The 24561-nt window shown below is 58.7% G+C and overlaps 1 protein-coding gene across 1 annotated transcript in view; it reads right to left on the bottom strand.

Annotated features, from left to right (window-relative positions):
- GLIS1 (GLIS family zinc finger 1) overlaps positions 1-24561 on the bottom strand; it is a 221843-nt gene that overhangs the window by 8959 nt on the left and 188323 nt on the right. The window contains exons 5-7 of the mRNA XM_035018514.1: positions 12401-12562; positions 7716-7826; positions 3997-4129 (exon numbers count right to left, since the gene is read on the bottom strand). Of these exons, the coding sequence (XP_034874405.1) occupies positions 3997-4129; positions 7716-7826; positions 12401-12562 (406 nt within the window). The remainder of the gene's footprint in view (positions 1-3996; positions 4130-7715; positions 7827-12400; positions 12563-24561) is intronic.

The following is a 24561-nucleotide window of genomic DNA, read 5'->3' as shown; positions in this document are numbered from 1 at the left end:
ACGCAGAGCTGCTGTAGGGTAACGGGCTGCCTTTGGTGGAAATGAACTACCCGCCCCCAGAGACGTGCAAGCACAGCCTGGATGTCCACTGTGAGGGGTCCCAAAGACAGGATGATGGTGCTAGCTGGATGGCAGGCTGGCCCAGGAGACCTATGAGAAGGGATGCCACAGACAGTTGTATAGGCTGTATATGACACAAGGGTCCCGACGGAGGAGTGGAGGCAGTCATACTCTCATCTACGATTCTAAACCTCTAGAAGACGCCTGCAGGGTGATACCACCTTCTATCACTTTGATTCCCAAGGGTGTTACCCTTGTTAAGAAGACAGGTGGGGGATGAATCAAATGGGGGACATTAGGTCATAGTCAGATGTTGATCCAGGGGCCTAATTGAGGGTCTGGGAGCAGCTACTGAGGCCAGTGCTTCCCAAATGCCTTCACCAAGGAACCCCAATTAGAGGGGAGAATGGACCCCTACTCTGGGACTAGAGCCTGAGAGGGACACAGCAGGGGTGGCAGGTTTTTCTCCATTTTATCTGAAAAAAATGGGGCCAATTTTGTTCCTTTTAAAATCTGGCCACATTTATTTGAATTTTAATAGAAATTGCCATAATTTTCCTAGAAATTAAGTCATCCAGTTGATGGCCCGGGACGACTGCAGACCTGGGGACCACACCCAGCCGTGGACAGAGGGGACAGATGGTGGTGGGAACTGGGTCAGCTGCTACAGTTTGCACGGCACCCTGGTCATCGTGGGTTCAGACCCAATGCTCTTTACCATGAGGACATCTGAGCACACAGCACACTCTTTTCATGGATGGAGTCAAGAACGAACTTTGACATTCTCCGGTGGCTGGGGTTCCAAGGCTAGCCCATCCCAGGTTGCCCCCTTTCGTCCAGGCCTGCAATTCAGGAGGCTACTACCAGGAACTGAGTAGGGCAGGGATGGCAAGCTCCAAGCCTCAACTGCAGCGAATCAAGCCTCCCAAGTGATACCAAAAGAAAGTCCATTTAAAGCCAGGCCCAGGAACTGACCTGGAGCTCCAGCTCAGGCTATGTCCAAAATCGTCCTCGTAGGGGCCTATGGTCCAGGCTTCACTGTGGGCTGGCTGTGAGACCTCGGGACTCTGAATGGGCTCTTGGGGGCCCTCTGCCTCTCAGCTCCAGTCCTTTCCCTTCCCATCTTGGGAAGCTCTGCTCCCATGGGCAGCCCCAACCATCCATCCACCACGTCCCTCACCACCATCCCTCCCCAGCTTGGTCAGGAAGGCACCAGAGGGGACTTCTGGGGATAGATCCTGGCTCGGTGCTGCTCATGCTTTGCTCCACTCACCACTCTCCTGAGCACCGCTTCACCTGCCATCTTGAACCAATTTGGGGGCCTGATGGCTAGGAAGGCCTAGAATCCTGATAAATTCTGCTCTCTCTCCCTCAGCCTTGCTGACCTCGTGCTTTTATATCCCCACTGCCCATCATATTACCCTGGGTCTGCTAAAGGAGCCTGCCAGCTAAGCTCCTGAGGGTTTCCTGTGAAGAGAGCTGGGCCTTCCTGATGAGAGACAAACTCTTGGGACTTTCCTATCGTTAGACAACAAAAATTTGATGTCACCCTGGCGAGCTCCTCTCTCTCCCTCACCCCTCTGTTCTGGACTCCTCTGTCCTAACACTCCTTGAATCTGCCCCGTTTTCCCCTGCCTTTGCCCACCTTCCCTTGTCCAGCCCCGTGCAGACAGTCGCAGGGTGGGCTAGGCGTGCTGAGCACGTGGACAGACAGCGATGGCAATGAGGATGTCACTGTGTCATGAGGGGTGGCGGGGGGGGGGGAACGCCGTGGAGCCTGCTGGCCTCTCCCCAGAATGCACCACTGGAGGCTATAAATCAGCGTCATGAATCATCAGCCACGAGTGCTTGACTTCTGGCCCTAACATCTGTTCCTAACTGCGCCTCAGGCATTTGCCGTGTGGCCAGCTGACGCGCAGAGAGGTCCAGAACTTCTGGGTCTGCCTGGCTGGTCCTGGTCTCCCCGCGGTGCTGGAAGCAACCTGAGGACAGGGACCAGCACAGGGCCAGGTACACAGCAGGTGCCAGGATGCCGCGGTGCAGCATCGAGCAGGGAGGCAGCGGACTATCGGATTAAGGGCACGGCCTGTGCCACACAGCCCAGGTTCAAGTCTGGCCTCTGCCACTTACTGGCTGTGGAGCCTCAGCAAAACGGTACTTAAGCTCTCGAGGACTCCGTTTCCTCATCTGGAAAAGGAAGAGCATAGTAGCATGTACTTTCTGAGGCTGCCGTGAGGATTCTGTTAACATGTACACGTACAGCCCCCAGAACGGCTCCTGGCACTCATTCGGTAACAGTTGGCCATGCGTTATAACGAGATGGGTGAATCAACAGTTACTCTTCTCATTCACCGCGAGCAACAACAATAATCAGGATAAAATTATCTGCCACACTGGGTTATAGACGCGATCACGTCGCAATCACATTTGCTGTCACAGCAGGTCTGGGGGAGAAACCGAGGTTTGAGGCAGGGAAGACACCACTCGCTCGCTGTCAGAGCAAGCCTGGACAGGCGTGGTGTTACCCTAACGCCCGTCCCATCCCTGATGCGGCCTCAGTGACTCGGCTTCTCATCCGCAGCATGGGCTCATGGGGACTGAATGAGAGGATGTTCGTTTAGTGACCAGCCCATGCAGGTGCTCAAGAGATGGCTATGGTGGGCCTGGCCCTTCTCCCTGGGATAGGCCCTGGCCTCGTGTCTGCGAGAACAGACTTCCAGCCTGGATCTGCTGCTGACTTCTCCACATGACCTTGGGTCAGTCCTCCTCCTGCCCAATTCTGAGTCCTCCCAGGGTAAAAATGATGGGGCTGCAGGGCCCTCTGCCCCAGGGCAGCCGCTGCTAATCAGTCACAGGCCTCTTCCCTGCTGGGCCTCGGAATCCTCAACACAGCCGTTGTCCCCAGGGTCTCTTCTTGCCTGCTATTTTAGCAACTCTGACCTGGTGAGAAGCAGCCCATGAAGAGGGTGTGATCCCTGCTCCATAGACCCATCCTCCTGGGGCGTCCTTGCCCTTGTGGACCTTTGTGAGCACAGATCCCTGTGAAGGGCGACCCAGAGAAAGCGTAAACGCCTTCCCTTCCTGAGGCTGTTTGGTAGGGGCTTTGACATAGTTTTAAATCTGCTGCTACTTCAACACTGAGGGGAAAGCATTAAAAATTAGAAAACAAAAAAATGTTTAAAATAGTTAGAGTAATTCAAGAAATCCCAGAGGGTGGGAAGAGCTTTCTGCTCTGGTACTACGGTTTCTTTGGGGGGAGTGGAGGGCAGAGCACCAGTCTTGTCAGCGGGAATCCCCCCTCAGGCCACACCGCCAGCCACTCAGCGAGGGTTTCCTGCTGGGGCCCGAGACCCGCGCAGCTGCCAGGGAGGACAGGCAGGCTACCTCAGTTGGACCAGAGGCTCTGCGTGTCCGGCTGGACGGGCCTGCAGCATCCCAGGGGCCGAGGGGCTCCATGTCTGGGCCGCAGAGTTTAAGAAGCTGGAAGGATTATGACCAAGTGGTCCACCCTCTCCGAGCCTCAGGTTTCTCCTCTGCAGCCGGTTGTTGTGGTTTGGAGCTCTGGTGGGGCACACGCGACTCCAGCTTGAGGCCTGGGCCTGAACCCTGACGTGGGGCCTGAAGGAAGTGCAGGAGTAAAGGGTAGGGGTGAGGAGGCCGGCAAGGCGTATACAGTGGCTTGGAGATGAGAGGGAGCACGGGATGTTCAGGGAACTGGGTTTGATGTGCCAAGGGTGGGGTGCGCCTGGCCCCATGAGGCCTCGACGGCCAGGCTGAAAGGAGCCCGGGCTTCCTCCTGTGGGCAATGGAGCCACAGAAGAGGGTGAAGGAATGTGTGCCAGAGGAGTGGGTGCCCACGTGGCCCCTGGGAGCCCACAGAGCATTGCCGTCTTCCTGCAGGGCCGTGCCCCTGGCCCTGCCTCCCTGCACGCGTACCTGGGAGCAGCTCCTGGCCCAGGGTGCGGCCCCCCTTCCTGTCGCTGGCGGCCAGCTGTGTGGACCCATGGAGCTGCTGCAGGGCCAAACACTCGGTCAGGACGTCGGCCTCGGGCTCAGGGCCTGCGTGCAGCTGAGGAGCAAGCAGAGGGAGAGAGGGTGTCTGTGCGAGACCACCTGCCCGCCGGCAACCCTCGGTTTAGGGGACAGGGCAGGAAGGATGGTGGCTCCAGGGTAAGACCCTTCACCTCACTGCACCTCAGCTTCCCCATCTGTAAAATGGAGCTAGTTGTATACACTGGGTTAGTTCAGGGCTGAGAGGCCGACGCTAACGTAAGAGTGAACAGGCAAAGATTTTAACAGGGGAAGTGTGTGCATGAGAGAAAACCAGAGCTGGGCAGGCTGGGAGAGCCATGGGCTGAGTTACAAGTCTGACCCAGAGTGAAGGAGGGAGGGAGGGAACGAAGTTGGTGGAAGCATCCTAGACTAGGAGTCCTCAGGGAGCTGTGCTGTGTTGGAAGTCAGGGGGTCCCGTGTCTCCTGGGCAGGGGTCTTGCCTCAGTGTCCCCGCAGGGCCTGCCACACTCAGTTCTTGGCTGGAGTAGCCTACAGGAGGCGCAGCCTCACATGCACGGGCCCAGATGGGCGGCCAAGTACAGCAACTGGGGCCTCCCCCAAGCAGCCACTGTGTGGCCCATTCTCGTGGCTGCCACAGTGAACTCATGTGGGTAAAGTAACATATAGTGGGTACATAGAAAGTGCCTTTCCTTCCTCCCCTCTTTCCCCCACTCCTTCTTTCTTCCTGACACAGGCATAGTGGAAACAGTCTAGGGCTAGAGACAGAAGACCTGGGTTCAAATTCCAACCCATCTCTTCTCACTCCCTGTGTGACACTGGACAAGTAACTCAACCTCTCTGGCTCGCCCCTGCCTGTAATGAGCAACGACAACCGCCCCCCACCCCAGGCTGCTGTGTGGAGTATGGAGAGGACAGGTACAAAGGAGCTTGCTGAAGGTACCGGCTGACCCCAGCTGGCCGAGTCCCGCGTGGTCATGTGACAATGGGCACGCCGGATCTATATATGGACTGGAGGTCATTGGCTGGCAAATCTTTGGCCAATAACCCTCAGCTGTCTTAAAGGCAGACTTGAGCTCCATATCCCCAAAATTCTTCACCTCCCCAGATAGGCCAGATGGAGACAGGGCATGGCTGGTTGAGGCCCTTGGGACATGGGGCGATGAGGCAGGCCTGCACCTGGGTGGGGAGGGCCCCCTCTCCCAGGGAAATCCCAAAGCCTGACTATCAGAGCACCAAAGATTGACGTGTCCAGACTCTCATTTTACCTAGGACAAAACTGGCCCAGAGAAGGCGAGAGCCTTGTTCCATGTTACAAAGCAGCTGAGAGTCAGTGCCCAGGTTTTTCCCACCCTCCCAGGCCAGAGGGCCAGCACCCAGGCTTGGGGACGGCACGCCCAGCCTCCCGACGGACCCTCAGCTCCCTGGCCCAGCAGCTGCTTTCCATGTAAATTCAGTTTCTGGCAAAAGAGGGTCAAGGCATGTTCTCGCAGACCGCAATGTCAATCGGATTAGGAGCAGCAGGAGAGGAGAATTAAGGAAGAAAAGCATTTCTAATTCTCTCTGAAACATAGCAGGGCTGCCAAGGAGCTGTCATAATACAAGGGTCGCTTTACCCAGAAAGATACATCATCCCCATGGCTCCTAATGGATGCTTATGGTTGGGAAGTTTGCAGATCTGTGGCCTCAGGTCCCTGGGGCTCAGTGCGAGCCAAGCACGGGGCCTGGGAAAACCAGGGCAGGATTCTGGTCCTCGGGCACCAGTCTGCTCGGGATAGAAGCCGCCTTGGCATGGAGCCTGGGCCATTCCCCATCCCTGCTCAGGCCCTTCAACCTGAGAGCAGAGGAGAGAGCTCAGGCCCTGGGGCAGGCCGGTCTGGGGTGGGACCCTGGCTCTGTCACTCCTGTGCTGCAGGACTCTGCACTGGGTTCAACTCGTCCCTCCCTCGTCGGAGCGAGGACAGATGGGGTGTTTTCACCGGCCAGCTCAGGTGCACGCTTGGACCGTGTCCCTTTTCTGCTCTACTGCTCCCAGGGTCTCCCTACTGCCTGCAGGATGAAGACTGAAGCCTCAAGCCTGGCTGCCCCCCACCCCAGTGTCTTTCCAGCGGAGGCTTGCTTGGCCCAGGCCAAGCTCTGGGCACCCCCAGCCCACGCGACTGATGCAGGCCACTTTCTCCAGCTTCTCTGCCTTTCTCTGCTTTACTTACAGCTCTAGCCAGAGTTCTTAAAACAGTGCTTGGAAAACAGTAGGTACTGCGTAAGTCTTGCAGAGCAAGTTAAGAAGCTCTCCCTGCTCTACCCTCCACGGTCACGCTGTTCTCCCTGGACTGGCCTGGGTGTTTCTCTTCATCCCCACCCCCACCCTCCCTTGCACTCAAGTACCTGTGTCCCATGGCCCTGGTGCTTTTCTGGAGATGTGGGTTGAGCCCAGAGGTGGGCTGGGCCCCGAGTAGCAGTCCCATCCCCCCACTGCACTGGGTCCCTCTGCGGCACCCACATTCCTTGTCCAAAACAGCTCACTGCTTTCTCCTGCAAGCCTGCTTCTTTCCTAGATCCTCGGTCCTTGTCAAGGGGGCTGCCACCATCCTGCCTCCCAGAGTCCACCTCTGTGGCTCCTCTGGCACCCCCCTTCTCCCGCCTCAGCCAGCCCCCACTACCTCTCCTGCTCCTCAGCAGTGGCCTCCCTACCTCAGGATCCCCTCCAACCAGCCCAACCCATTCTCCACACAGCCTCAAGTGCTGTCTTCCAAGATGACATTCTCTGCTTAAGACGCCCCCCCCCCCCAATGGCACCCACCATCCTTGGGACAGCCCAAACTCCTCGGTAGAGCTTTGGGCCTGTCATGCCTGCCCCCGGCAGGGGCTGCTTGGCCTCGAGGCAGGCAGGGTGCCCGCTGTTTCAGCTTCAGTCACTCCCTGGGGCACACTCTCCTGAGGGGCTTCGCCTGCCCAATGCTTACCCCTTCCAGATTTCATGACAACACGCACCAACTTCTGTTCTGGGCCTTTACTTTGGGCCAAGTACTGTTCTACACCCTTGATGTATATTTACTCACATAATCCTCATGACAATGCTCTAAAGCAAGTCCTCTGTTGCCCCCATCGGACAGCTGAGGAACGTGAAGAACAAAGGGGCCCAGAGCTATGCCCAAGGCAGGCTGGTTCCAGAGCGCACACAACTGCGCTCCCACCCCGACAGGCTAAGGCCCCCTTCTCTGTGCCCCTGACTAGTCTCTGCAGACCTCTATTGTCTTTATTCTATTCTACCGAATGATCTCTTTATGTCTGTCTCTCCCTGCCAGGTTCCCACTGGAGGAGGGCACCATGGTTTTCCATTTTTGCATCCTCAATGCCTACACAGGGCCTGCCATCAAATGTTTACTAAGCGAGCCAGGGCGAGGGGGCAGATGGACGACAGAGAAGCTGGTGGGTGGTCTGTGGGCGGATAGATGTCTGGCCGACTGGAGGTGAGGAAATGAACTCGGTGGGAGGCAGGTCACGGATGATGGATGGCAGCATCCTCAGGTGTGCAGAAGGGTGAAGGCAGGCAAGAGTGCAGGTACCTGGCTTGTTGCTGGGCAGGTGTCTGCGAGGCCAGGGGGGCGCCGGCAGAGGCGGGCCTGGAATGGAGACTGTCTTACCTTCTTATGCGCCTGCTGCTCTTTGGCTGAATGGGCCTTCACGTGCTTGCGGAGGGAGCTGGGGTCCGTGTAGCGCTTCGAGCACCCAGGGATCTGACAGGCGTAGGGCTTCTGTAACATCAGAGAGGCAGAGGCGGCGTGAGGCAGGGGCCGTCTGTCAGCCCAAGGTCGCACTGTGTGACCCACAGCGGGGAGGGGGCAGGCTACCGGCTCACAGCCGGTCCCTCCCCCAGTATCCACAGCCAGGAGGGGTCAGACTCAGCCAGCGCCGCCCATGGGCCTCAGAGTGAAGGACGGGTTGTGTCTCCATTCTACCCTCATGCTGGGACCTCAGAGAAGTCACCTCCCATCTCTGAGTCTCACGTTTCTCCCTTGCAAAATGGAGCCACCTGAATTCGAAGGATTCTCCCAGCTCGGACACTGGCCCTGAGGAAAGGACACCCTTTAGGCCCACAGCTGCAGAGAAGGCACGAGTGGACAAGGAGTACGGTGAGGTGGCTGCCTTGGAAAGGAGGAGGAGGAGGGGGAAGAGAGGGGACAGCACAGGGCCAAGCTGGAGTATGGCAGGGCCCCAGGCTGGGAGTGACTAACCACACCTTGCAGTGGGTCCAGAGACCCCAGATTGCTCTCTGGTCCATAAGAAACCCAGCTCCTCAGTCCGAGGATCACAGGAGGCTGGGAGGGAGCCAGATCTCAGACAAAGGCCTGGGGAAACTGGAGGTCCGTGCCCTTTGTGCTCCTTCCCCTTGCCGCCCCCGCCCCCCGCCATTGCTCATCTGGAACCAATCCATACCTTTGTCGCCTCCCCTGTTCCTGTCTGGGCCTCATGCTGCTCTCTGTGCCCCAATCTCCCCTCCCACCACCGCCAGAGGGCCCCTGGCCATGCTCTCACCTTGGGAAACCCCTCCATGGCTCCCTCGTGCCTTCTGACACAGCCCATCTCCCAGCACTGAAGGCCGTTTGGGACTTGGGTGAGCTGAAGTTCTCACCCCTCCTCCTGCCCCTGTCCTTGTGCGCCCACCCGCCCAGCCCTTCGGGAATCTTCTTCCCACCTCCACCCCTACCCTCCCCCGGGCAGCACCGAGCACCCAGCACTGCTGGGTTTGTTCAATGTCCTTCTCTACCAGGTAGTGCATTTCCTCGGGGGATGGTCCCTTCTGATTCATCCCAGGGACCGTCTCAGGGAGTGGCTCTAACTGAATTCTGAGCTCTCCCCCAGGGGCTCCCGTAGGACCATGCTTGGGGTTCCAGCTGCTACTGGGGCTTGAAACCATTCAGCCCTAATATACCTAATGGTTCTGGTTTCTCCAGGCCCTCCGGCCTCTGGCAACTGCAGGGGACTGGGGAGAAGGAGAAGGTGGCCCCTCTCAGATTCGGTGCCAGGGACAGCCATGTCCCTGTCAGACACACCCAGTGCAACTGTCCCCCCACCCCTCCCCGGCCTCAAGGCAACTCGGTCCTTGCTGGCCTGAGGAGGGGCCGGTCCAACCACAGACCCAAGGACCTCGCGGGGAGGGAGAAGCAGAAAGAGACGACCATACCTTGGTGCTGCCACGGACAGGTGCCAGGTTAAAGAAACGGAGGAGAGCAAAAAGAAAGAGACAGAGAGGTGAGAGCTTGCCTTGCTGAAAGGAAGGTGCGGGGCAGGAGGACGGAGCGCACCTCAGAGCTGCCCCTCCCAGCCGCGTGAGACACAGACGTGTAGACACACACCCACCCACCCACACACCACTTCTCCCAGGGGTCGGCTCCCACCCCAACACACGCACATACGTACACATACACATCCTCTCTCGTGGGCCCCGGCCTGTCCTGCCCCAGGCCCTGTCCCTCGGGGATGCTGATACAAATCCACACACTCTTGCCAAAAAAACAAACAAACAGAGCTCCAAGTGTGCAGGCACACTCGACGGGAAAGGGCGCAAGGCCCAGCTCCGTGTTTGTTTTTCCAGGGCCTGACGTGTGCAGAACATTCCTCCGGCCCCGCTCCCCTGTGAGCCCTCAGGAAACCCTGGGACTGTACCAGGCAGGAGTCACTGCCCTGGCTCCGGAGCCTCAGTAACAAGGACGCTGGGCCACAGCCCACACGGCCCCCCAGGTCTCCACTGGGCAGCCCGTCCAGCCTCACACCCACTGTGGGAGAAGCACAGAGGAGGAAGGAGAGGCTGACGCTTTGCCCAAGGTCTCACAGCAAGAGCGTGTCAGTGACATTCTGTGAGGAGGTCTCCCCTGGCCTGGGCGCAGGAGAGATGATCACCCCCAGGGCAGGGGCAGCCAGGATTCGGAGTGCCTGGGGACACGGCAGGGTTTGGTCAGCATTCCGTCAGTGAGTCAGAGGAGGGAAAGGAGGGACTCGCAGTTGCCGTGTGGACCGCGTGTCAGGCCTGTACTTGCATCGTTTGAGTTGATTTCCCCATGGCTCCCCCATGACGTAGGTGTTGGAGGCAACTGAGGCCCAGAGAGGCTAGGTGACATTCCTTGGAGCTCTGGGCCCAGGTGGAGGGCCAGAGTTAAAACCTGGCTGGCTCTCTCTAGTCTGTTCTGCCACTTTCCTGCCCATGGGGAGAATCCCACGTTCTCTGGCGCCAGAGGGGAGCTGGGAACATGACCGGGTCCCTTCTGGAAAAGAAGGCCCAGCCCACATAGGCTGACCCACTGGCCTCTGGGCCGTGGGTGCTGGGAAGGCAACCTAGCTGTGTAGGATCGCCAGGGCTGTTTTTGTGTGGATGGGCACGAGTGGGGGCTGGGCTTGGTGGCTGTACCTACAGGGGGCCTCACCAGGACCTTCGGGGAGATGAAGGCCTGACATAACCCTGTGGGCTCATTCTGGGCCTGACCTGCCCTAGGCCTCACAGCTCTGTTCACATACCAAGTGGGGGCCAGAGGCTTGTTGCTTTGGGGCTGGGTCCAGGAAATGCAGCAAGGAGGGAGGGAAGAAGGGGGCAAGTCAGAGTAGGTGACCCTGGAAGGCCTGGAGGGACATTGCTCAGGCTGGGGGTTGGGCGTGCAGCGGGCCTGGTGCTGATGCTGTCCTGTGGTCTCTGGGAGACCTAACTAGGCGGCTTGGGCACAGACTGTGCCCCTCAGGGCCTGGGTAGGGGCCAAGGGCCCCAAAGCCTGGGCTTGTGAGAACGTAATGAAGGCAGGAGTTGGTGAGAATGCCTCCTCACTTCGTGTCCCCAACACAGCCTGTGACAGTGAAGCCTGAGAGGGGGAGGGGTGGAGAGAAGGGTTGGGTTCAGTTGGGAACAGGGCTCTTCCTTCCTACCCTGTCCCCTGTACTCAGCTCCACCTTTCCAGGGGGCTCATACACCGGCCACTGGACCTTGCCGCGTACCAGCTGTGTGACAGTCAGGGACGTCATCGGAGTCTCAGTTTCTTTGCAAAATGAGGATCATGGCCCTTACCTTATGGGTTGTTACCAACATTAAACTGGGGAAGAGTGTATGGGATACTGGTCGTGAAGGAAACGTATAGAACATCTTGCCGAGGGACTAACCTGCACCCACAGCATGACTTCTCTATGTTTTCTGCCCCCTTCTCCCCCACCAGCCATCATTTTGGGTCTTGGCTTTCCCAGCTTATTCCGGTCCAAGTAAAGGGCTTGGACCAGAGGGCCTCCAGCTCTGACCACTGTTGTTAGTCACCCTTGTGGGCCTCTGTTTCCTCATCTGTGTATCTGTCTCCTAGACTGGCTGAGCCAGATGGCCACTCAGGTCTCCCAGCCCCCCACCAGCAGGGTTCCCCAAACATTTGTCCAAAGAGCAGAGACAGGCAGGGGGCCCAGACATACACTCTGGATGCAGACCTGTCTCCTGCTGTACCTGGGGGCGGGGTCCTCCCAGGCCACACGTACCCCTCACACAGGCTCTGTAAGACAGGTGTGAGGCCCAGCTCCGGGTCAGTTCCGCCACCTCCCCACTGAGCAGGCACTGAACCTCCTGGAACCCTGCTTCCCTCATCTGTCAGAAGGGTCAGCGACCCCCTGACGGGCAGGGTCAGTGGAAGACGACGTTTTAGAAAGTGCTCTGTTAACCGCTGAGGTCTGGATGCACGCGACAGAATGCTGGGACCGACACTGTGATAAAGTTGCAGGTTATCATGCCGTTAGGCCCAAACGAGGGAAAGGGGGTGGACATACAGGTATCTGGGGCCCAGATCCAGAGTCTGAGGCCCTGTTCACCTCAAGCCCTCACCCACCGTGCTTAGGGGATAAAGTACAGCCCTGGAGAGGTTCTGGCCTGTCTCCATGGGGCGGGAGGGGCGGCGGGGGGGAAGAGCAGGGAAGGTCTGCTCTGGGGCTGCTGATGGGTCTGGGCAGAGGATGCAGGATGGGAAGCCCCCTCTCTCCATGGGGATATGCCTGGACCCTGGTGCCCAGGCCAGCAGCCGCAGGCAGAAGCAGTGGTTCTCAACTTCCTCTTCGCCAGGCTATTGGGCAATGTTGAGAGACATTTGTCCCAACCGGGAGATGGACAATTGCTCCTATCTATCGGATAAACATCCTATAATGACAGGCCTTCCCTCTCCCCGCATACTGTCATCCTGCCCAGAAGGTCCAGGGCTCAGGACGAAGGCAGGTTTCTGCGCGGGCCCTGGCTGCTCGCCTGCATCACACAAGTGAGGGAGCGTGCACACCTCCCACCCCTTCCCCCTCGGCCTCTGCCCTTGGGCCTCGGGCCTACCGTGTCAAGGTGGGTGCGCTGGTGCTTGGCACGGTCGCTGGAGTTGCTGAAGGCCTTCTGACAGCCTGGGTGCTGGCACAGGTATGGCTTCTCGCCCGTGTGGCTCCGCAGGTGGATCTTGAGGTTCTCCAGCCGCGAGAAGGCCTTGCTGCAGCCTTCAAACTGCGGGAGAGGCTGGTGAGGGGTGCTCGGCAGCCCCCAGAGGACCCACTACTCAGCCTGGAAACGGCCCCAGCATCCTCTGCCCCCAGTCCTGCCCAGGCCTCCAGGGGCCCCACTTCAGCTCCCCATGAAGTGATCGGGACCCAGACTCTCTCTGGGAAACCCTGGAGGGTCCTGGAAAAAATATTCCCCTGACTTAGAAATGGCCCCTAGGGCTAGAGAAGAAAGTGGTCTTTCCATCTCTGGATCTGGAAAGATCCCCAATGGCATGTGGAAATGATGTGCTGCCCTGAAGGGACAGGAGAGCGGGTGGAGACGGCCCTATATTTGGAACCTGAGGCCTGGATGTGAGCGACGCTTTGGGCAGTGCCCTTGACCTCTCTTATCTCTTCACCTACAAACTTAAGACTGTGTGACCACCACTCAGGGCCGATAGGAGGGCTCCAGGTGAGGGGACGCTGACTGTCAAAGGGCTTCGTCCATCTGGAGCGCACATCAGTGCCGATTGCTGTCAGAATAACCACCAATTTGTAAACTCAGGGTCTCCGATGTATCATCTGGCCGTCTGTCCGGGGCCCACCGTGTGCCAGGCCCCGTGCCGGGCGGTGGGCAGGCCACAGGTGCGACACAGACATGGCGACGCCCCTGGTTGGGGAGGGATGGACAGAGCACCCAATGCAGCACCTCCTCCTGGGAGCCCAGGCTGCCCCGTCCCAGTCCCACAGCCCCTGCCGAGTACCCCACCCTCCGCTCTCCCCAGAACCCTCGGGCTTCTCACTCCTCCTGCGCTCCCCCTACACGACCACCTGAGGAGTCTCTGATGTAGAAACGGGCCCCGGGGCTCTGCCTGAAGCCCCCCCGACTCCTGCTCACACCCTTACAGCAGCACGAGCCCACCAGGCCGCTGCAAGCCCCTGCTCGCCAGTCGCTCAGCCAGGGTCATCCCCTCTCTTATAACCATCCATCCAGTCTGCCCTCAGCCTTCAAAGTCCAGCTCGAATGCTGCCCCGTGGCACATTCCCGGGCCCCTCGTGTGGCCGGCCGCTCCTCTCTGCTTGTCCTCGCTGTCCGGCGGGTCCTGTGGGGCACACCATGGGCCGGGAGGAGGACCCCGCGCAGACCCGACCCTGCTCCGTCCACGCAGACGTGGGGCACGGTGGTCACCACACCACAGCCCTGAAGTGTGCGGCCTCCAAGTTCCCACCTCAGAGATAGACGCTTCGTGTGGTGATCACAGGGCGGTGACACGGCAAAGACAGGACGCAGGCCACCTCTCACACCAAAGCCCAGGTGGTTCTGCTGTGCCCGCTGCCTTCCCAGGGCAGGTGGGCAGGGGGAGGTGACCCTTGGGGAGGAAGAGACCAGAGGAACCAGCTCCTGTGCCCAAGCCATGAGTTTCATCCCCCAGCTTAGGACAGACCTGAGGACAGGGACTTGGGGACAATGACTGGTCTGGGGTGAGCTCCCTCCGCGTCCCTCCCTTGAAGGCCCGCCCACAACTGCAGGCCATGCTCTGCTGGGGCTGATCCAAGGCGGGCAGCCTGCAGCTGGGTTTTAGAGACTGTCCCGCCTCTGCTCCCAGACGAGGTTCCTTTTCCATGCATCAAAACCAGGAGGAAATCCTGCCTGGGGAGTGAAGAGGCCACAAGCTACTCCTCCGCTCTCCTGCGATGGCCCTGTGCCACGCTCACCCCAGAATGAGGTGGAGGAGCCACGGCTGGAAGGAAAGTGGGCTGCCTCTTGGCACCCAGCTGGTCCTTCGTCCCTCCTCTGGCCGCTGCCCGAAGGGAGGACATCTAAGGCAGAGGAGCAATAACTCCTCGTGCACCACGTGTGTTTCCTGACTGTGCGACAGTCCCCCAGACTCTGGAGACCCGTGTATCATCTCCTTCCCACCAGGGCCCTTATGCCTGTCTGGCCAGCCTCCATCTCAGCCGACTCGCTGACTATTTAATTCATACATTTTTCAAAAGCCCAGGATCTGCGGCTTGGTGTTCGCACTCTTCTGCTGCAAACCTGACACCTCCCCCATCTGCACACACCCACCGTGTCCTGCTGGAGCTGCTGGGAGTGACGACTCTGAGTGTTGTCAGGGACTCTCAGGCCCCCAGGCCTTTGCTTGAGCTGTTCCCTGGGCCTGGAATGCCTTTCCCTCCTTCACTCATTTTGCAGATGTCTACTCATCTACTCGTGGTGTTCAAGCAAGGCCTCCTACGAGAAGCCTTCCCAGCTCCGCGGCCCCTCCCTGGTCACACCCTGAGCCTGTGGGTTAGAAGATTTTTTGCTACACACCTACTGCCTTCTCGCCAGGCCTCTAGGCTGAGGGTCTGGGAGCTCCCTGAGGGCAGGGCTGGCTTCTCATTCGCGGGACAAAGGCTGGGTTAGAGACCTGATCCATGGGGGGTGAGAACAGAAATTCCCAGGCCTGGGGAGGCATGTGCCCTTGTGAATGCACCCTCTTCCCTGCAGGGTTCATCCAAGTACCCCAATTCCTGTGCCCTAGGTCTGTGCCATGCCCATGTCCTACCCCTATGCCCCCAGAACCTCCCAGAGTGGTGTCACAGGCTAGGGTGAACAAGCAGCAGCTGAGGGCGCCCTGATGGGATGCCTATCCCCCAAGGTAGAACCAGAGGTAGCGGCAGGTGGAAAAGGGGTGCTGCCCGATCAGGACTGCTCTGGGGTGAAGACGTTGCAGGGACCACTCCCGAGCAACACCCCCAGCAGGCCAGCACCCGGACATGCCAGGGACCTTGAGGGTGTGGGCTCTGCTCACAGCTGCTGCCAAGGTTCACCAGGTCCTCCCCATCCAACCACCACACAGACAGCCAACAGAGGCAGAGCCAGGAGGATGGCACGCTCCCGGGTTCACACCTATGTGTGTTCGCTCTGCTGGGCCTGTGCTGTCCCTGGGGTCACCCCACTCGAGACTCTAGAGCTCATCATGCCTTCCGACATCCAGCCAACCCCCTTGGCATTCGAGGCCTTCAGGGGTCTGGTGTGGCACGACTTGGGGTTAAGTGTCCAGACTTGGAAAGCAGACAGCCCTGTGACCTTGGCAAGTCAGTGGCCCTCTCTGTGCCTCAGTTTCTTTCTCTGTAACATGAAGACAGAAACCAGCTCAGGGAGTTGGTGTGATGTGGGGGCAAGGCGAGGTGCATATTTGCACGGCACACAGGACACATTCTGTAAATGTTATCACTATCATCATGGTGGTGACTGCTCCTATCTTGCCCTCAGAAAAGACACCAGTGTAGGTCAGGTTTTTACTGACCCCAGAAGTAAAGACCAGAGGGCCCTGGTTGACAGGCTTGCCGTTGGGTCTGGCCCTAAAACCCTTTCCAATGTCAATCCCACGGGGCATCACTTGGGTGCCAGAAACAGCCTCTGATGAGAGTGAGGCAGCCTTTTGGGGTGGGAATGGCCTGATGGAGCCCTATGTATTGGCTATGTGGGGGCTGGGAGGGCAGCACGGAGTGGTGCCCCCCACTGTTGTGTTGTGGGGTTAGAGATGCTGCCAGAATGGAGACATAGGTGTTGCAGCAGAAATAAAGCCAACAGGCACATCCCTGGCTTTGGGCCTTGGTTTCCCTGAGGGGGCTGCAGGATGGGCCCTAAGGCAATGCCACTGTGACCCAAAGGTGTAATGATGCTTCCATGGGGTCTGCACCCCAAGGGGGTACGCACACAGACCTTCCTGACACTCCCCCCACCAACACTCCAGTCCCTTGAGGCTCTAGGGCAGATTTTGCCCTGGACAGACCCCCTCCTCCCTGCTGTCAATGTTCAGGTATATAACCCCGCATAGCAGACCTCCCGGGATGTCCCCCACCCTGTTGCAAGGGGGGCAAAGGGGGAATTGCTGCTACTCGTCCCAAAGGGCTAAGCCACAGTCAGAACCGCCACCGCTTATAGAAAGAACTGCCTCCTCAATCTTCAACACAAGGCAGCAGGGCCAGGCAAACCCCACAATTCTGAAAGGCACCCACATGCCCCATCCACCTACCCCTGACCTATCACTCACCCTCGTCACTGCTGCCCGCACCCCATCACTTGTCCTGCCTCACCCTTCTACCTCCTCCCTTCTGGGATTCAGGCTCGTCCTCTCTGTGCACACTGATTCATATCCTGCCTCACTCAGCTGCCCCTGTGTGCCTGGCAGGGTGCTGGGAGCTGGGACTTCAGGGCCAAAAAGACCACAAAAGCCCCATAAGTCCAAACAAAAGAGAATGTATTCAGCCCCCAGAAGGGGCTGATCTCAGGTGGCGTCCAGCTGGGGAAGGCGGGGGGCTCACTAAAGCCTTCTAGCTCCAGGACTTGACGCCTAGGCAGGGTTTGGACAAACAGGGTAGGAAGCGCCTACCAAGGGCTGGCTGCTGTGTGCGTCTCACGTGGTGTGTCACTAATCACGACAACATGCTCTGCTGATAGCCCCACTCTGCAGAGGAGGAGCCTGAGGCGCAGCAAGGGGACACCCTTGGCTCCAGGTCACATAGCTAGTGACTGGCGGAGCTGGGATCTGATCTCGAGTCTGGCTGCTGTGCCCATCTGTTTCTCTGTGTCCCTAACCACTCTGGCCACTGCCTCAGGACCCCGGTGGAAAGCACCAAAAACGGGGATGCCCTCAGCAGCTATTACGATAATTTCCAACTGGGCCCACGTCCTGGGTTCCATTTCTAGGCAAAGTCCAGGCCCAGCCCAGGATGTAGAGCTGAGGCCGGGAGAGGAGGATGCCCTTCCTCCTGGCCCCTCCAAGAGGGGAGATGCCACCACACAAAAAGGAAAAACAAGGCGGCGCAGCAGAGAAGAAAGAGCTGCGGCTGATGCTCAGAGTGCAGAGTCTTGAAAGGCCCAGTTTCCACATGTGGGGCGTGTTACAAAAGAAGATTAAAATAACGGGGGAAAATACCCCGGGAACCGTGAAGCCCCAGACCATCTGGAGTTTTACAGTAACAGGCAGGGGAAAATCAGAATTAATTGAAAAAAGTCCACTGCAATCCATTATGGGCTGCGTGCTGCTCACAGAACCAAGGGCGGGAGATGAAAGACCGAGGGGAGCCATCCCAGGAGCTGGGGAGGGCCCACCATTTCCCTCTGCAGGCCGAGCCCAAGGACCCTTCAGTTCTGGCTGGGGGAGGGGGAGGGCACTGGGTCAGCTGTCAGAATCCAGCGGGGCTGGGCTCACCCAGCTCAGCAATCTGCCCTCTCTGAGCCTTGCCTTCGTCTGCAGAGTGGCTAAGCGAGACCACTGAGGGAAGCACGCTGCCAGACATACCACTGGTGCTGAGCAAGACTGTTCTCTCCCTCGGGCCCCTGGGGAAGGTGCAAGAACGCGGTTTCACATGTGAGGTGTGGGGCAATGTGCTGTAAGCCACAGACCATGCGATCGTGCAAACAGGTCTGTGCCGGCCTCCGCCACCGACAGTCACAAACTTGGGCAAATCACGTGCCCTCATGGCCCTCATTTTTTCTCCTCTCTAAAATGGGGCCACCGTTAACGATGGCGAGAAGTAAATAAAAGGATATGCCCAGCAGAGAAACTGGCACACAGTGGGGGCCTAATAAATGTCAAGTTTCCTCCCTGTGGCGGTTGTGGCCCAAAGAGCAGAGAGGGCCGGTTTCTCATGCTCTGGCTAAGACTCTGGACACAAAGGGCAAGGAGGGGGTTTGGGGAAACAGGGCATGGGTGGGGGCAGGGGAGGAAATGCCTCCAGTTTGGCATTTGCCAGTGACTTGCTTCTAAACAAACACATTTCTGGTTTAAGGGTAAAATATATTGGGTTACAACAGTCTGGCAGGCCATTCGGGGATCAACTTCTCATTTTTGTGCAAACTTTTAACTTACTTTATAACAATGATTTGGATGTGTGGTGCCAGATCCTTCTCCAAGATGTCAAATAATTCTGTGTTTGGCCAGCTCGAAAGGCCAGCCAGCTGGGAGCTGAGGTCCAGCCCCCCTGCCCCGTACCCTGGCACGGGGACTCTGGCCCCGAGGTTACCGTCCTCTGAGCCCCTATGGGGTTTCCATGGGAGTCTCCTCAGAGTCTGCTTCGCCAGCCCTCAGGGGGTCCAGGTGAGAAGGGAAGGGACAGACACAGAGAGAGTCCTGGGAGGTGAGACCGGAGGGTAGCAGCCTGGACCCGGCTCTGGGAGCCCCCGAGGGTCCGGTCTCGCTTCGGGCCTGCGGTGCTGTCTGCACCAGTGAAGGAGAGGGCAGCTGCGTGCAGGAGGGAGACTATGACAGAACAACCACTCTCACATTTACCCTGTACCCGGGACTGGGCCAAACTCTTCCTAAACACGATCTCCTTCGTCCCATTAGGACAGTATACCAACCCCTCCCTCACGACACAGGCAGGAAGCAAGGCCCAGGGAGTCTAGGTGTCAGATTCCCAGAGCTCCTGAGGGATGGCGCCTGGGTTTGCCTCCAGTGCCCGAACTCTGTGCCCCAGGCCACACTAGTGTCTTGGGCAGCCATGAGCAAGATCCCAGGCCAGGGTGGGGGTCTCTTCACACCTGCTCAGCTTTCCGTGGCTTTATAACCATCCAGAGAGGCTGGTGGGGGGTGGGAGTGGGGGCGAGGCACTGCGAAGCACAGAAGGCAAAGGGAGAATGGGCCAGAGGGAACACAGCCCTCCCTTCCGCCCACCCCCCAGAGCCAGTCAGGTTGTACCTGCCCTTGGGAGATTTCTAAGGCTGGATGAGGGCTGCAGACCCCTTGTCCCTACCTCACCCGGACTGCACTGAAGACTCCTGGCTGGGATCTCTCCAGCAGAAAGTCTCTGGGCAAGAAGCACGTTCTTATTCCCAGCGAGCAAGGGCCAAAGGAGCTAGGCCACCCCTCCAGGGGTGTGTGGAGCCCCCAAATGAGGAGCAAAGGGGCACAGAGTCTGTTCACCGAGTACACAGGTGGGCCCCGGGGGGAGCTCCTGGTGCTGAGCGGAGGCTAGACATCCCCGGGGTGCAAGGAGCAGTTCTGCTGGGGCCAGGGCCTGGCAGCGAGTGGACGGCACGGCTGGCTGCCACATACATGCACCGAGCCCCCAGCCGCAGACCCGGAGGCATAGACACACACACACACACACACACTGCCTGACACCTCCCCTCCCAACCAAGCCCTGCGCCAAAGACACAGAAGCCCAGGACAACACCACACAGCACCAATTTAAACACATGCTCACACCGACAGGACTCACGTCACAGAGACAGAAGCCAGCATGTACACGCTCACACCTATCCACAAGGACCCCCGAGCCCCAGACCCCGGCACAGGCTCAAACACACAAACTCCCCGCCCCCCCCCCCCCACGGACTGACAGCCCCCCCCACAGTACAGTGCATGCCCCATGCGCGGCCTCGTAACAGTGTGTGTGCACGGGGAGAAGACCCTCACCCGAGACAGTATCCGGAAACGGCGTGCAAGAGGTCAGTGGATAAGGACGTGCCCTCACACCATCCCAACACCCAACCAGCCAGATTCGGGGACAGTCACACTCCCACACACCTCTCTCCACGGCTCTAGGCAGCCCTCAGGGGCCCACGGTACCCCCGACTTTCCCACGGCCGCAGCATGGGCTTGGCTTTGGGGAGGGCACACATGGTCTTAGAGAACCCGAAGGCAAGGCCAAGGGCAGCCTCTGGCCGCGCTGACCTCTAGCCCAGTGCTCCCTCCTCCTCCCCGGCTCAGCCACAGGCCACACCTGCCAGCCCCCAGGCCTGTGTCTGTGTCCTCCGTTTGCCTGTCTAGTCCTCGCTGCCTTCTAAGGCTTGGCTCAGGCCTCGTGTCCACTCCTCTCCCCAGGCCTTCCCTCATCCTCCCAGGTTCCGCCCTCCTCCGAGCGCCCGGGACCGAGGGCTGCCCAGCCGCCATCATGGTGCCGACGCCAGGACTGCCCCCGCTGACCGCTCACCCTTGGTGCAGACACTGCACATGCCTGGGACCGTGCTGGCTGCCCGGCCTGGCCTCCAGGAACTTGCCCCGGGCGGGGAGGCAGGCAGGCAGAGGCGGGAGAGCCACCCGGCAGCCCACCCCATCTCCACAGCCAAGCGCCAAGCAGGAGTGCCCGGTCCCCTTCGCGGAGGAGACCCCTCTGTGGCTCGGGGCAGTGACTGCCCGAGCTGCGGCGAGACTGGCCAGTGCTGCTTTGGGAGGAGGAGGGAGACGGACCATGGTGAACAAAAGGGTCCTATCCAGCCACCAGCTTCAGCATCCCCTCCCCTCAGATAAGCTTGCCCCCGGGCCTGGGCACCATGTCTCCCCACCACCAGCAGAGTTGGGGCTCGGGTCTGGTTCCTCTTCCTCCTGGCCCCTGTGAGGCTCCGTGTTCCCACTGTAAGATGGGGTGATGCTCCTGGCCTCAGATGCCCATTATGGACACCAGCGCGGCATGCCCCTGCTCCTGGGTACAGGATGTCCTATGAGGTTCTGGGCCCCCACCTTGAGGCTGTGAGGGGCAGGGGCAGGGTTGGGCCAGACCACCGGTTATGGATAGTAGGGACCTTGGAGGTTGGTTGGGGGAGGAGGGGAGTGACCTGTGCCCCCCGATGTTCAGGAACCAAGCCAGGCAACTTTGTTCATTAGGGCTGCTTGGACAGTATAAGATGGCTCCGGAAAGCTACCAGCTCTAAATTGGGTTGGACCTGCTACCTGAGGCCCAGGGCTATCAACAGGCCGGGCTGACCTGCCTCAGCACCATCGCCACTCCTCACCCCCCAGCTAGCCACCCTGAATGGGGCCAAGTTGGCCCATGTCACATCCTCCCACCACCGATCCAACCTAGTGCCTGGATTCACGGTGGATGGAAGGAAAGGGGACAGTCTTGCACTCACACTCAAGCTGGTGAAGGAAGGTCAGTTACCATTAGAAACAAATTACACAAACAAAAAATCCAAATGAAATCCAACCCCCAGAGGGGATGAGAAGTTCAGAAGAGACACAGCAAACCTTTCTGGTGGCCAAGTGCCTCAGTGTTCAGAACACCTCTTTTCCCTGGTCCCACCGGCATCGTGGCAACCCTGTGAGAGGCAGGCCTGGGACTCAGAGGCCTCCGCTGGGGTCTCTCCACAGCTGGGACTGCTGCCAGTACCCCTTCTCCTTGGCCCCAGCTGCCCCACTGTGCACAGTGACATCCAGCTAGAAGCCGGGCACCCAGCTGGTCAGCCACAGGGGAGCCCCCTAGGCCAGGTATCCAGGGCAAGTCCCTTTCCCTGCTGGGCCTCAGTTCTCATCTGTCAAATGGGTGGAATAGCATTATGCCTCTACTCAGGTGCCTCAGGGAGGAGATAACTTAACAGAAAGCAGAGCAGACAGGAATGAGCTTCTGGCTTTCAGGTTTCAACATCTCAGGCCCCAGGGCCAAATGGAAAGATCTCTGGAGACAGAGATGACTCATGCACAGCTAAGATTTCAAACGATCTTTCTGCCATAAACCCATCTAAAAGCGCCCAACACAGGGCCTGGCACAGAGTGGGCTTTCGTAAATATCTGTTAATGAATGAAAGAACCCAAGCAACAAACAACTGAGCCTTGAGGGAAGTGCGGGGCAGGGTGGGGAGACCCCAGATTAGTAGAGGCCAGGAGAGGTTTTGTCAGGAGAAAGAGCAAAGCTTCCTGTGTCCCCACTCCTGAGACAGCGCTCCCGGGACACTGGAGGAGAAGCAAGACATGTGTAGATGGTTGCGGTCCCTCAAAGTGGGGAGGCTCTGAGTTCTGCCCTTTCACCCCTGGGGCCACGCTCTGGGGGTGCCATCAGCACCCCCAGCTAAGCTTGTGTGACCTGAAGCAGGGCTCTTCCCAGGCGGGGTCCAGGCCCCCTACGGGCAGGGCTCCGGATGTCTCAGGAGGTACCAAGCACAGCACCATGGGGGAGACGGAGTCTGAGCTGGCCCTGAGGCAGCCTTTCGGAGGGATGGGACACAGGCAGACTCTGGCCAAAGATGGGGCGGGACGCTGGAAGGCTCGGCAGGTGCCAGCTCGAGAAAAGCCTTGAGGACCCTTTGGTTCAGTGTAAGCCCCCCACCCGGGAACTTAGACACAACCAAGAGAAAAGACGGCAGTACTCTTGGATTGGCAGCATGCGGACGCTCAGACTGGGAAGGGAGTTCATGGCAAACGACCACACCGCATTTCTTTCTCCCTCACTGGAGTGTGTGGACTTCACGTTGGAACCGGACATAAATAAGTTAGCCGTGCACCCCTTCTGTGCACTGCCTTCTTTGACCTGCTGGCCACCCTGGACACGAGGTGCCACATGATCGTCTTTCACTGAGAAGGAGACAGAGGGTCCCAGAGAGCCTGGGCTCAGGGCGCCCACGGAGTCAAGGGACTGAAGGCAGGGGTGGCTGATGCCAAAGCCCTTGGCCCTGTTCTTACACGGCATTCAACAAAAAGCAGATTGGTTGGGAAACCCTAGGCCGTGGGAAAGAAAGGACAAAAAGCAAAGAATTCAATGTTTCACGTCGCCAGGACAGAACAATACTAGCAGTAACAGCCACCACACTGTCTTTCAGCTTCCCCGAGATCGTTTATTTCCCTTGGAACCCCAATTCCCGCACTCTTCAGCCCGGCATAGGCTGGAAACTCTGGAGGAGTCTGGGGGAGGTGTCCCAGCCCTCATCTGTGCCTGGGATGCCCCGGGGGTCTGAAGGGGACGGGAGGGCTGTCCGGCTCTCAGGGGAGCCTTCTGTCCCTTGGACAAGGAGAAGGCCTCTGTGGTCACCACACGAAAGAAGACCAAGGAGTCTGAAAAAAAGTGTAACTGTGTGATAAAACAGGAAGGGGTCCTTAAGCAGAAACGCGCCGCAAGGCACTTGGCCAAGAACCAAGGGGGTGGCAGGAGGGGCGTTCCGGGGAGCAGGGCCCCTCCCAGAAGCCTGGCCCTGCAGAGTTGAGCCCAACTCAGGGGGACGCCTGGAACTCATTAGCATTATGTCAGGAATAATGTAAAATTAAAATATTTAGCTTTGGCTTCTAAAATGAAGGAGGACAAAAAAAAGAGAAGGATGCCATTGTGCTGAGCTGCGCAGCTATGACTTGGGCACCAATAATTTACAGAATATAAATCTCTGCCTTGCACTTGGGCCCAGCCCAACGACTGAGGGCTGATGAGCCAGCAGCTCTGTCCTGGGGCAATCAAGTTGGGAGCCTGGGAGGGGCAGGGGGCCCAGGGCTCAGGTGAGGCCTTCCAACTGCTCGCTCCCCACGGAAGGGCCAGGTACGCAGCCTCTCTCCTCACTGGCCCCTCCCTCCCTCTACCCTGGCCACTGCCCCCAAATCCATCACCTACCCTGCAGTCAGACAGAGTCCTAGATGGCAAGCCTGTCCATGCCACTGCTCAAAACCCAGTGATTGCTCCCTGCTGCCTTCAGCATATGACCCAAGGCCTTCAGGCCTGGTGTTTCTAGACTCCCAACATCTGAATCTGCAGGCCTTCCAGCTGTGACTGGCTCCCCAAGCTCCTGTTTCCTCTCTAGGCTCCAGTTACACTGACTACTTGGGCTTTCGGAACTTCCCATACTTTCGGAGCTTTTGCATATGCTGTTCCCTTAGCCTGGAATTCCCTCAGGCATCAGGGCTAAGCTCCAGCGGTGGCTGCCTTGCAGAAGCTCTGGGCTTTGGGGCAGGTCCTGGGCCAGATTCCTTTCTGGGTCCACTCTGGCCCTCAGGTAAAGGCAGGGTGGCTGGGCCAGGCTGTGTAGGAACCCAAGACTCCATGTTAGGACTGGCTGGCCTTTGGAGGCCCTTGTGTTACAGACTGGGACATCGAGGCAGACCAGAGAGGGCAGGGCTGACAAGGTTTCCCTGGCCCCCTGCCCCAGCTCTGGTCCCCTTGGATTCTTAGGCAGACTCTTTCTGCTCCTACATGCTCATTCTGGGGTACAGCGTGCTCTGGAATCACCCAGGCCTGAGTTCAAGTCATAACTCCCCTCCAACTCCGTGATTGGCAGAAACCCTCCAAGCTCTCTGGGATTCAGCATTTGTCGGCATTATAGGGATGTAACGA

This window comes from Mirounga leonina, unplaced genomic scaffold (assembly GCF_011800145.1).
Source record: "Mirounga leonina isolate KUSES-001 unplaced genomic scaffold, KU_Mleo_1.0 Mir_173, whole genome shotgun sequence".
NCBI lineage: Eukaryota > Metazoa > Chordata > Mammalia > Carnivora > Phocidae > Mirounga > Mirounga leonina.
This window is presented reverse-complemented; position numbering and strand designations above follow the sequence as displayed.